This window comes from Anabas testudineus, chromosome 8, assembly GCF_900324465.2.
Source record: "Anabas testudineus chromosome 8, fAnaTes1.2, whole genome shotgun sequence".
Lineage (NCBI taxonomy): Eukaryota > Metazoa > Chordata > Actinopteri > Anabantiformes > Anabantidae > Anabas > Anabas testudineus.
This window is the reverse complement of record NC_046617.1, coordinates 13,413,937-13,426,710: the sequence shown is the minus strand read 5'-3', so window position 1 is coordinate 13,426,710 and position 12,774 is coordinate 13,413,937. Positions and strand designations below refer to the sequence as shown.

Genomic DNA, 12,774 nt, shown 5'->3' with positions numbered 1-12,774 from the left:
GTCTTCTACTTCCTTTGTGAGGCAACGTCTTTACCACATACCTTTTCTGCAAATTATGTTATTAAACAGCAGAAAAACTTTGCAATTGTATTTGCAAGTATAATCAGTATTTTTATTAACTTGAATATTTTCGAATTAGGTTAAATGGACTGGCCAAGTTTTTTTTCTCCGTAGCCTTTGCTGGTCACTTTATGTTTTACTAAGAAAATGGTAGCAATGGGTCAGAGTTTCTATGGAAACAGTGATTGCATTCAATTGAGGATGTCGCAGCCCCTGCCCCAACTGAGGTCAGTCAGCTACAAGATAATTTGATCATACAGCACCTCCAGCATGTAAGGAACCAAGAATAATATGTCTCAATTGGCATTGAGGAGAATAGCAGAAATTTTCTTAACACCAAGATGTTGCAATGATTGTTATGCTTGTGGAAGTAAATAAGTTATATAACATTTTTCTTTTCACTTTAAGCTCTTGTAGAGCCTGACGAGATTTAGTGAGCAAGTGATGTGCAGATCAATAGAGAGCCTGGAAAGAACAAATGATTACTACAGGTAGTGTACTCTGTTTCTTTGTAACCTTCTTCAAAAGACCAGCATTCAAGAAGACACTATTCATCCAAGAGAGTAGTCAATTTATTCACAATGGGGATCCACGACAAAGGTATTAATCATGGTGTAATTTCCTCAAAGGAACCTATGCCAGAGACTGAACTGTTGCTTTACTGTTCGCATTTATGCTCAGTCACATTGTATTGATCATGTAGCCTAATAAGTTTTAAGTGTGTGCATGTGTTTATGAGATGTCCAATAATCTGATTTGCAAGGGTCTGCAAGGGTTTTTATTCTTTGTGCTTAACCTTTGCTTACATTTGGACCTCTCTTGATTAACCTATTTGCCATTCATTACCTTAACAATTTATTTATTTATTTTCGGGACAGGGCATTATAATCAGCATCTATATACGTAAATGTCCCTGTGTTAACCATAAGGCTAATTTTCAGCTGTTGTCCCGCAGCTAGATATTGATTTAGCCATAAGAAATCTTTAAGACACACAACATGTAAAGACAGGAAAGAACAAGCAAAACCATAAAGCAGATGATTAGAACAAAAAGCTGCCATCATGTAAAATAGGGAGATGAACAGAGAAGGCAGCAGATAATACAGAATCAATTTAAATGAACAATTAGTGTAGTCATTTGGATGTACACCTCTCTACAGCTTATGGCAGAGTATGAAAATCTTAAGGTGCAATTAACAATATATTACAATTTTGTTTAAATCTCTTTGCCACACTGCGCCTGTCCCTTTAAACAAGGTACCTTTAAACATAGGTTTCTGTTCAACTGCATTTCCCACAATGCACAGTAAATGGGAGGGTCTATGCCCTTTCTTCATAATCAGGTCAACCAATCATACCCAACAACAGGCGAGCGCGTACTTCGAAATGCTATGACGTTGTCCAATGAGCGTCTGATATTTTACAGTTTATAAATTTCAGCCAATCGGCGCAACGCTTCTTCACCTTGGCCAATCAAAGATCCATTATGTGGTATGTGGGCGGTTACATTTTCGACCAATCAGATTGAATATGGCGTTTAAACAGTGAGCGCGGGCGGTCCTAGAGTAGCAGTGGGGCGGGTCCAACCTCTGCGGACGCGTGCTTGAATTTGAATTAAGATCTAGCTAACAACTAGTTAGGATAATAGTGTACTGCTACGCCACAACACATACAGTCACTGTATTGGTACACTGTATATTGTGTTCTCTTGGGAAGGAGTCTGTACATTTGTGTCTGTCTAATATTTGTTGAGAATCGCCGCAACGTTTGAATCGCTGCTCAGTGCTGTGGCTTCAGTAGCTGTTGGAGGAGAGATCACTGTACTTGCAATGAAAGCGGGCGGTAAGTAACCTTTCTCTTTAAACTAGCTTTTAGACTTACTCTTTCTACCAGAAATATGGGAATGGCTTAATGTAAAACTTGTTTTGTGAAGAGGTTATTTCATTTTGCAACAAGCTACACGAAGTTGGCTAACACAAGCGTAGTCATGGGTTTCTGTTGATACTGGTAGTTAACGATACTGCAACGTTAGTTTCAACGAGGTTAATGCTCGTAGTATTTATATAAAACGTGTCTCTTCGTGGTATCATACTCGTTTGTTGTAGTCTAAATCTAACATATAGTAGCAAACTTCATGAATCCTGCTCTTAACTAAGGTTGTGTTTGAACCAGAGGAGGGAAATTTGGGCGCTCACCAGTTCTCCCAGTCTCAGTTCACCGTCGTTACATAGTTGTTATTTCTTACTGTTTTATTACTTAATGTTATATGGTTATTTTAATAAACCTCTAGTGATAACCTTTTAATTGATTTAAACATTTTAGCTCTCAAACAATGGGTTTGCCTAGACCACCCGGAGATTCCTCAACTTACGTTAGTCTTCGTCTTGGTGTACCTGGCTACTAGCTAGCTAACATGTCCTCTGTGCTGCTTGAAATGAACTGCAAATATGTGTTTAACATTACTGTGAGAATTAGTTTGCCAGCTTTTTATTTAGATGTGAAATTCATCAGGGTGATTTTGTCTGTACACATGAAAAGTTTTGTTTCTTGTACTGACAGTGATAATCATGCAAAATAATTGAAACCTACCACCCTACTGATACTACTACTGCATTACTACTACTGCATTAATATTAATAGCAATATCTTTTTCTTTCAGTAGTCCACTGCCGTTGTTCGAAATGCTACTCGGTTCCAACAAGAAAGCGGGTCCGTAAGCGAACTCCAGCCCTAACCTTGCTGTCTCTGCCTGAGGAAGTCCTCCTGTGTGTGCTCCAGTGCCTCTCAGCTGAGGATCTGCTGTCTGTCAGAGCAGTGAGTAAACATACTGTACACACTGTAACACTACTACACCACCTCTAGCATCTATGTGCCACGTGTTTTCAGATTTGTTTTGGTTTAATATCTTGTGACCACCTGATTCAGTTTGTCAGATGTCTCTCACATCTGAGGACTAATTGTCCCCACTTCTGCTACAGGTTCACTCCCAGCTGCGGGACATTGTTGACAACCACTCCAGTGTATGGGCTAGGGTCAGTTTCAGAGATACGTGGCCCTCTCCCAACACCTTATGGCTTTTTGAAAGGTACTTTAACTTCTGCCAAATAAAACCGATGTTTGTTTATGTGCGTTTTACTTGAAGCGCACATAAACAAGTTGAAACTCTCTCCTTTCAGAGCTGCTGAGAAAGGGAATTTTGAAGCCGCTGTGAAGCTTGGGATTGCTTATTTGTACAATGAAGGACGTAAGTTCAACACCTGACAACTTCCTAATTCAGCTGCTTGTTGATAATAGAAACTCTTAGTTTGTTACTTAGGTTGGTAGGTTCTGTATAAAAGAGCATCTTAGTTCAATTTAAAATTTTGTTTAAACAAGGTCAAATGAAAATAGGGGACATAAAATCCTGTTGATGAATGCTATAAGCAATTGCCTTCTTTCTCTCCACTAGCATTGCTGATTGATGAGGGACGAGCGGATGTATGTGGTCGCAAGGCCTCCCACTTTTTTAGCCTGGCAGAAAGCCTGCGGTCTCCCATGGCAGATCCCTTTATCTGGGTGTTCATCCGTCCACCATGGTCGCCCACTGGCAGCTGCTGCAAGGCCGTAGTGTTTGACCGTCTCAAGGCTGAGTGTGACAACAATGTGGTAGGTTTTTGCCAATTTAGACAACAAGCAGACATGCTTTCCTTCATAGCTGTCTTGATGGAAAATTCAGCAAATTCTCATTTTAAAAACATAAAAACTGTTTTTACAGTAATTTATAGAAACCTTTTCATGACATTTATAACTACATGCATATCTTCATAGCAACAATTTAGACCACAATTCAGTGTTGTATAAGGAAGAAGAAAGTAAAATATTCATTATTACATAAGTGTTCATTAATGTAATTTTCTCTTTTTCTACAGCAGAAGAGGGGGCCCTTATTGCACTGTTTGGCCAGAGTTTTGCATCTTTTTGATGTGAGTGAAAGTGGGACTGAACCTGATTATCTGGGTGTGGTTAGAGCAGTTTCTATTAGCCTGTACTCGACATGTAGAGCTTTGTGTTGCTGTCACAGGGGGCTGTCATTAGCAGCACAGATGGCACACTTGTTGTTTTCTCCTCTTTTTGTACAACACAACTGTTACCTCACATTTCTTTGTTTGTTTTCCATGTTTAGACGAGGCAATGTTAGACCACACTTGGTGTGTAGGAACAAAACATTTAAGCATTTTATCAGTAAGATGTGTCAATCATGTCATGAAATATTGTTAATATAGTTTTTAAAATTATTTTTTCCCAAGGATGATGAAAGGAAGTCAGAGGCCATATATATGCTGGAGCAGTCTTCACAAGCTGGTTGTCTACAGAGCTCCTACTTGTTGTGGGATCACAACCGCAAAGCAGCTGTGAGTCTGAATTTCATTTAGTATTCTTTTTCTTCATTTTCAAACACAGATGCATTGTGTTTGTCTATAGTGTTAAACATATGCTAAAACTATCTGAGGGTCTGGGGAAGCCAACTAAATCTCCAGACATAATATTGAATTGATAAAAAGTTTTTGTGAATATATCAATTGACAAATGAGACCAGGCATGACATTGTTTTTTGTCTGTGTTTAAATTTCAGATGGCAGATCCAGGCAGGTACCTCCAGTGTGTCCGAACCCTCAGGGACTATGCTGGCAAGGGATGCTGGGAGGCACGGGTGTGTGACTGAAGACAAATTTTTGTCTTGAGCCATTACATTAATGTTCAAATTGATTTCAAGTGTTCTTCTGTATCATCAGTCTTGTGATGGCTTTCTTCGTCAGTCTTCACTGTTGCTCACAGTAATAATACAAAAGACAGTGACATGTTTGTTTGACAGCTTTTCATCTGTCATGTTTTCCACGCCTCCATTTGTCGAGTTTGAAGTTGTTCTTGTTCAGGCTCTCTCGGAAAGTGTCAGGAGGTCTTGACAGTTGTTGACATACTTAAAGCTCAAGCTGCACCATTTGCACCACTGAGTCATAAATATGAGTCATCTGAGTTACAAGCTTTGTAATTACAGCATCAAACGATTGCCCTGCCCAATCATTTTAAAAAGTTGTACAGTATTTAACTATTTTATTCACTTTTCTTTACACAGCTCTCTCTGGCCAAAGTGTGCAGCAGTGGGAATCCACTCGGTTTGGAGGCAAACGCCTGCTCTGACTTAGTGGCCCAGCTCTTCAGTTCCACTAATACAGTATCACGGCACTGCGCTCAGAGCATCCTCAGACGTGGCATAAAGGACACTATGAGGTACTTTAAGACAGGAACAGAAACTTTACCATAATGTTACTGGCATGATAACGGTCTGTCTGTGAATAATATCTTTATAGATAATTAAATATTCCCATCAGAGTCACTGAGATGAGTCACTGTGTTCTGATCTGTAAGATGTGGAACATACTGTATCCTTCAGACAATTTTCTTTAGATCACATAGATGTTTTCAGGCATATGTAAAAACTTGTTTTAAATCAGTTTTTAGTCTAATCTATGTTGTTGTATTACTTCACATTCCTTTCTGTGCTATTTTAGACTATAATATAAATGTTTATGCACAGAATTTTAAAAGTCTGCTTGCCTCGCTCTCTTCCTGCCCCTGCAGATACATCCTGGTGGACTGGCTTGTGGAGGTGACAACTATGAAGGATTTCTCCAGCCTGACACTGCATGTGACAGTGGGGTGTGTAGACAGATACCTAGCTGTGCGCTCTGTCCCAAAGGCTCGCCTTCAGTTATTGGGCATTGCCTGCATGGTAGTTTGTACACGGTAAGAATCATATTTCTCTTAAATATATATGTGTTTTCTTAATATGAATGCAATAGTTTTCTTGTTATAGGGTTATTATAGAGAATTATCTTTGAGGTTACAGGATTTTGGGTCTTTTTCTTGGGGATTTCTATTATGTTTGTCATAAACACATTTGTAAAATACTTTCTTTTGATACTTTTATGACAAGGCTTTCTCATTTCCTTTTTTAGTTATATCAGTAAAGAAATCCTGACCATACGTGAAGCTGTTTGGCTCACAGACAACACCTACAAATATGAGGACCTGGTTCGAATGATGGGAGAGGTGGTGTCAGTGCTGGAGGGAAAGATCAGGGTGAGCACAACCAATCCTTCCATTACATTCTTAATTCATTTTCATATTAAAACATCTTTTGTGGAATTCAAACATTGCCAATGTAAAGTGTGTATTTTATGCACATATGTTTAGAGCCCCACACTGCTAGACTACGGGGACGTTCTCCTATCTCTGCTGCCTCTGGAGAGACGGACCACTCACCTGTTCAGCTACATCTGTGAGCTGTCACTGCTCTACTCTGCTCTTGCCACACCACCACCTGCCAAACTTGCCTGTGCTGCACTGCTGCTTACACGAGCACTACATCACTATGGTAATAACACTAACAGACGTACATCTACACACATGAAAAGATTCATTGTGTCACCCTGTTAAAACTGACATATAATGCAAATAACGTTTTCAAACAAGTAGTATTTATAGGTTCAGTTGAATGTAAAGTTTATTTTCACCTTGACTTATATCTGTGCTCTTCTCTCTGCAGCTCCTCTGTGGCCCTGTCAGTTAGTTGACTACACAGGCTTCTCTAAGCACGACCTTGTCTCCCTTTCTGTGGTGCTCTATGTCAAGTGGTAAGTTTCTTACTGTGTGTGTGTGTGTGTGTGTGTGTGTGTGTGTGTGTGTGTGTCTGTGTGTGTGTGTGTGTGTGTGTGTGTGTGTGTGTGTGTGTGTGTGTGTGTGTGTGTGTGTGTGTGTGTGTGTTTTAGACTGGATTGGTAAATAGTTTATTAATCTATTGATTTACAGTAAATGTAAATGTACTACAGCATTGCAGAATGCATTCTGTAGATAGAGGGGAAAAAAAACATACAAAATGCCAATGAAAATGTTGCTCTCCATTCTTTGCTTCTTTATTGTAAATTAGCCCACACACACACACACACAACTGCTTCACTGTGCTTTCCTCCATGATAATAGATAATAACAATTGATTCATGACGTGTCTGGCTGTTTACAGCATGCTCATATAGCCACATTGATTATATGTAAGATTGTTTATACCATCTGGTGCCCAAGAAAATGGATGGCCATTAAGGTTTATAAGCAAATGTGAAACCCAGAGACCTGCTGAGTCATAAGAGGGTAAAAGGCTTTTGGGGCTGTAGATGTGGGGTTAGATGGTTGTGTGTGAGTGTTTGCTACCATCAGTGAATCACTAACTGAGTCACAGAAACGTGCCTCAGCGTGAGCCTCTTTGATAGGTGAGCATTGTATCGACAAACTGTAATTCTTAAATGGACAAGTAACGAGATTTGTCCCCCAGAGATGATTAAAGGGACGCAGGAAGTGGATCTGACTCATTCTTCTGTTTGTTTCTATCTCTCTCTCTCCTCAGTTTTAGTCAAGATGTCCCCAAAGATTACAGACATGTGTCTCTCACTGGAGTTAAGCAGCGGTTTGAGGATGAGGCCTACCAGCATATCAGCAAAGAAAAGGTGCTTCATTGTTTTTGTTCTCACTTTTGCCTAGTAGGTTTAAAACAAAAACATTTTTAAGTTACAAAACAGACTCTCTCTATTAATGGTCATTGATTTTTTAAAAAAAATGTATTTATTTATTTTTTTATGACCCCCACAAGATAATGGATTTTAAAGAGCTGTGTCAAATCTTGGAGATTCCGGAGGTGGAGCCTCAGATGGAGCCTCCTAGTCCCACTGGTCAACCAGATATTCGCGCCTTCCTTGCCTCTCCATCCAGCACCAGCAAGCGGTAAGCCAGTTACTAACAGACAGGTTCCCTTTTATAACACTTCAGAACTGAACTTTGTAAATGGATTAAAAATATTATACCCTGATGCACAGCTATGCTAAATTTAAATCCGCTGTCCTCTTAGCAATTTTATGGGCCCATTAAATTTTAATTACATAATCTCACTCTGAGCACTCCAGAGCTTACTGGACTTGCATTGCCTTCTGATCTAAATCATTTTAGTTTGCATACAGTAAGATCTTATTCTCAAAAATATAACAATAATAAAAGTTCTCTTCTGCAGTATCTGATATAAATTAGATTTCGGTGATGTGATCAGACAGCTGTAGTGTATTGCCTGTGTCTACTTCCTATTTGCTATACAGTACACTACATTTACTGTCTGCCAATTAAATGTCCGAATGCACAATATATCTACTGTGTAGTGCCCTCATAATTTCCACAATAGAATGATTTTACAGCTGTTTATGATTATAGTTATTGTTTGAAATCCAAATTTAATACTCAATATTGAGTGAACTAATTACAAATTATTAATAACTAGTAGTGAAGAACATCTACTATCTCTAATTTACCTCCAAAATGTTGGAAAACCCCACTTAATAATAACAACAGTGACAGAATGCTCAAAGTAATAAAATCCATTACACAAATGTCAGAGAAGCATCATAAGACATTTCCAAGCAGGTAGATTTAATGCTTAATGCTCAGTGCACTTAATATATATTATACATGAATCTTTGTATTAAAATTGACTTTGCGACAGAATTAGAAAATCATGCAAGAAAACTTCAGTTATGAGAAACGACTCAATAACCGACTGTGAAGTGATCATTTTTTCTTCCTGCCCATTTAGCAGTCCTTATCTTTCCCATGTCTCCTGTGCTGTTTGGAATTTGTGAGCGTTTTGTCCAGAAGGTGTTTGTTTTGTGCCATCTGTGAGACGCACCAGTGACTCACTGTAACGTACTGTTTGTCCACTTTCTCCCAAGGCGACGCGATGACAACATGCAGGCCCATAGAGCCAGTTTTGTGGCAACCCCCACGGCAGAGCTGTCCAATCAGGAGGAGACACTGGTGGGAGACATCCTGGACTGGAGCTTGGATACTTCCTTTTCTGGTTACGAGGGAGACCAGGAGGAAGAGAGCGAGGGAGAGAAAGATGCCGATTGTGAGTGTTAAGGAGCAAAGACGAAAAACTGTTTGGCATAATTATTCCAGTGTAATTTACTAGAGCTTTCCTGTAAAGCATGTAAATGAGCTAATCTACAGTATATGTGGAGTAAAATAATTCATGAGTCGGTCTTCCAGTAGGACATTATGTGACTCAGCAGTTGCAAGATTCAGCATAATCTTATTATTAATTATTATGGACAAATGTGAATGGATAGTTCTATGAACTTTTAACGATTTGCGGTTATAAACTGACACCATCTTCTTTTTTTAATAGCTTCAATGATGTCCATCAAACTTAATGTGCTGACTGATGCGGACAAAGGACTTGAGCACTGCCGAGCCTTATCCAGTGATGACGACAGCTTCTGTGAAACAGAAAGGGACGTGAACATGGATCACCAAGGCCAGGAATCCCCTTCCTTCTCTACAGACATTCACAGTTCAGGATACTCCTCCGTCCAGAGTGTCCAGAGCCCCTCATCCACATGCTCTTCCTCCTCCCTCATGCCTTGCACATTCAAGCCCTTTGCCGCAAATTTAGGTGCAGCTTCTGCTAATGCGCAGCCAGGCTTCCGTCTTCTGGTGCCCATGCAGAGGCCTCGGGGCACCTCCAGCAAACAAGTGAAGAGAAAGAACTCAGCAGCTCATAGTGGAGGTGAGGTGGAAAGAGAAGAGGAGGATGAGGAAGGAAATGAGTATTCTGTTAATGTGGGGTTTCTGAGCCTATAGACAGTGACTATTTAATGGCCCCAGGCTGTTCACACACCACTTGGTCAGTCATTATCTTTCAGCACTTTCTTTCGGGTCTCTTCTTTCTCACTCCTATCACTCCGTACTGGTCCATCAGCTGCCAGAAGATCAAGAAACTTCAAGCTTTAAGACAAGTAAGGGAAAACAAATATACAAATTAAATACCTAGAAACTCTTTCCCCCTCCTTACATGTTTACAAGCATGGCACAGTCAAATACCTACCTGAACCTAGACTCACAGTCAGCTCTGAAACCACTGGAACATGACTTGACTTTCCTCAGGACCCTATTACATTGTTTGCCATTTCTGTTTTGTTTTACAGCCTTCTACAACAACCTATCTCAGATCTCATTAGATAGTTGCAAAATCAAACCTCATGGGCGGTTTCAGGAAAAAGGTCTGCAGTTTAAAAAACTATAGCTGTCATGTTGTTATAGTTTTGGTTATATAGTATCTGATATGCACTGTCTGTACAAGAATCTCTTTGTATGTTGTGAATATATTTGATACCTGTTATCTAGCTGGTGAAAAATGTCAGCATTTGAAGCCTAAAAAATATGATTGTATGAATTTTTCCTAAGTTCTACATGTGTTTGCCAAAGGTACTGTGGTGATGTAAGTTGTGTTTTCATCTGCTAAAAAGAAACAGAGCTGTGAAATTAGTCTTTTAGTAGTCTGCATCTTCTATAGTCCTGTGCATATATACCAGTTTTGCTGATAAATATTTCTGATCAGTATTACTGGAAAGACCTGTAGCACACTAATCCCACCAGTAACACCAGATAGGTGTTAACATGTTAACTGTTGGTGATATTGACACACTATATGCTCTAAGGTGTGCTTTTAACTGCATTAAGAATAAGCCAGCAGGATGAGTATTGTACAAATCTCAGCTTATCATCCAGGTGTATTCAGCTCACATGAAAGGTGGCAACCAGTGCAACATTAACTCTAGTGAGTTGTACTTTACTCACTTTTTCCACACATTTAAATTAGGTCTAGCACTTTTATCATCACAGAAGGAGCGCAATTCAGTGAAATATGACAATTTCAATGCTTGAACAATCAATACTAAAGTATTTTGAGTGGTTTTCATTGTTTTGCCTCCCAAAAGGAGAAATGGAAGTTCAGACACTAAAGGCAAATGATTACTTGATGGGGTATTAAAAGTACTGTATGCCTCATTCAGGACAAAGTATACAATGTCAAGATGTTTGTGACTGACTGTAAATACATTTTAAACTGTTACTCTAGACTGGTTATCTCCTGTGTTTTAAACATGTACATAGTACTATATGTATAAATGAGAAAAGACAAAGAATAGGCCACTATTACTTGAAATTGTTTTTGCTTCATTCCAGTTTTATTTTTTAAACTTCTGTTTTTCTACAGTATGGTTTTTTCTAAATAGACCTGTGATGTGAATGTGTAATGCTCATGTTAAGTTCAAATAAAAAAAGGCATCATGGAGGTTTCTTTTTTTTTTTTATGCCTAACCCAACATTGCAAACAGTGATTTTGCGATAAATGTTGCTCACTTATTACTCAAGAAGGAGTTTAGTAATGTGTGAGCTGTATTATTCTTTTCCAAACCAAGCTGTTTTTCTTCAATAGAAACAATAAACGTCATGTTTCTTGGAGAAAATAAATTGGCTGGTTAAAAGCTCACTTTAGATAAGATAAGTCTGTTTGTGCTTACGGGAGACTTGGAGACTGAAACACTGAGTTCAAGTTGTCTCCGTAAGCCTAATATATTCAAGTGGCTGAGCCAACAATATGTTTTTAGGGTTAAAGTTATGTTGCATTGGAAATTCCTGCTTATAATCTCAAAACAGCAAAGCAATTTATAAAACCTGATATCATTTGCCTATAATTAAGATCTAATGTTGTGTCATGTTGTAAGTTTTCCTGGCAGTGAGAAGAAGAAAACCCCAATTCTTTATTTTTTAACTGTAAAACCTGGTGGACGGCTGCTTAATATTGGAATTTTGTGTAGCAGGTTTTAAGTGTGCCTTGTGGTAGGTTCAACACTGGTATTAAAGGGACTCTGTACCAGTTTTATATATAAAGTTTAATCTACCTGCCATGTCTGATGATATCATTGTATTATACCTGTAACTAAGGGAAAAGAACATAATTCAGAATATAAATAAAAAAAAATCATGTTACAAACTGGAGCTACGCAATGCAAAATGTAAGAAGTTGTGTTAACAGACAAATAAGTGCAGGAGTTATTATATTAGTGCATTAGGTGCAGTATTTTGCACAAGAGGGTGAAATGGTTGCCACGTGTCTGTAAAGCTCTTTGTAGATAATTTCATAGAGCAGAGGATCTTCTCAAAATGTACATAATACACATGCTGGAGGTGAAGAGTCCTTCCACATAGATAAGATAAGCCTTCCAGCAGTAAGCTAAAAACTGTTGCATCAGTTTGACAAATGTTCATGTTATCCCAATGAGGGGAAAAGCTCAATTCATCAGAAAGTCTAAGAGGGTCTCAAAAACCAGATCCCAGAAGCTGGATCATTTTGAACATTTCCAAAGCATGTGCACAAATGTTCCTGGGAATGGCTTACATCAATCACACATGTGGTCCAGGTCTCGTATACTTTTAACTAATTTATCTTTACCTATGAACATTTTTCTTCCGCTCTTGTTTGATATAGGATTTCAGTTTAGGGGGGGTTTCCTGTGTCACACTTTTCTTCATACTACATACTTGTTTATCTTCATTCTACTTCATACTGTAAGGGGTGACCACGCTGGACTGCAGTAAGAACAGTTTATTACCAGACTCTCTAACTAGGGAGCCGTGCTGTTTCAATATGTGCAGAATGTGATCTGGCATTGTTTTCCACTTGGCCTCAGTCCATCTTACACTAAATGATGCACTCTCTGGCTCAGACTCACAGAAGGCTGCGAGCACTTTCAGGATCTTGTTTACGTATGTTCTTTTCCTTGCATGGTAGAATTT

General features: G+C 38.9%; 1 protein-coding gene across 2 annotated transcripts; it reads left to right on the top strand.

Annotated features, from left to right (window-relative positions):
• Window positions 1-883: 883 nt before the first annotated feature.
• On the top strand, window positions 884-11,257 carry ccnf (cyclin F). 2 transcript variants are annotated; one of them, XM_026345015.1, is made up of 17 exons: window positions 884-1,902; window positions 2,723-2,874; window positions 3,039-3,145; window positions 3,237-3,304; window positions 3,509-3,705; window positions 3,969-4,022; window positions 4,347-4,451; window positions 4,673-4,750; window positions 5,174-5,328; window positions 5,680-5,844; window positions 6,057-6,180; window positions 6,295-6,475; window positions 6,647-6,734; window positions 7,499-7,598; window positions 7,742-7,872; window positions 8,865-9,043; window positions 9,323-11,257. In XM_026345015.1, exons 1-17 carry the CDS (start codon window positions 1,890-1,892, stop codon window positions 9,775-9,777), a joined length of 2,352 nt encoding a protein of 783 aa, XP_026200800.1. In that variant the 5' UTR covers window positions 884-1,889; the 3' UTR covers window positions 9,778-11,257. The 2 variants fall into 2 exon arrangements, with proteins under 2 accessions (XP_026200800.1, XP_026200789.1); XM_026345004.1 differs by having other exon boundaries at window positions 2,720-2,874.
• Window positions 11,258-12,774: the final 1,517 nt, after the last annotated feature.

What these genes read in the sequence shown, in the direction of transcription:
- ccnf (XM_026345004.1), top strand. An exon ending in ATCTGCTGTCTGTCAGAGCA is followed by an intron (nt 2,875 to 3,038) that starts GTGAGTAAACAT and finishes CTTCTGCTACAG; the next exon opens with GTTCACTCCCAGCTGCGGGA. An exon ending in GGCATAAAGGACACTATGAG is followed by an intron (nt 5,329 to 5,679) that starts GTACTTTAAGAC and finishes CTGCCCCTGCAG; the next exon opens with ATACATCCTGGTGGACTGGC.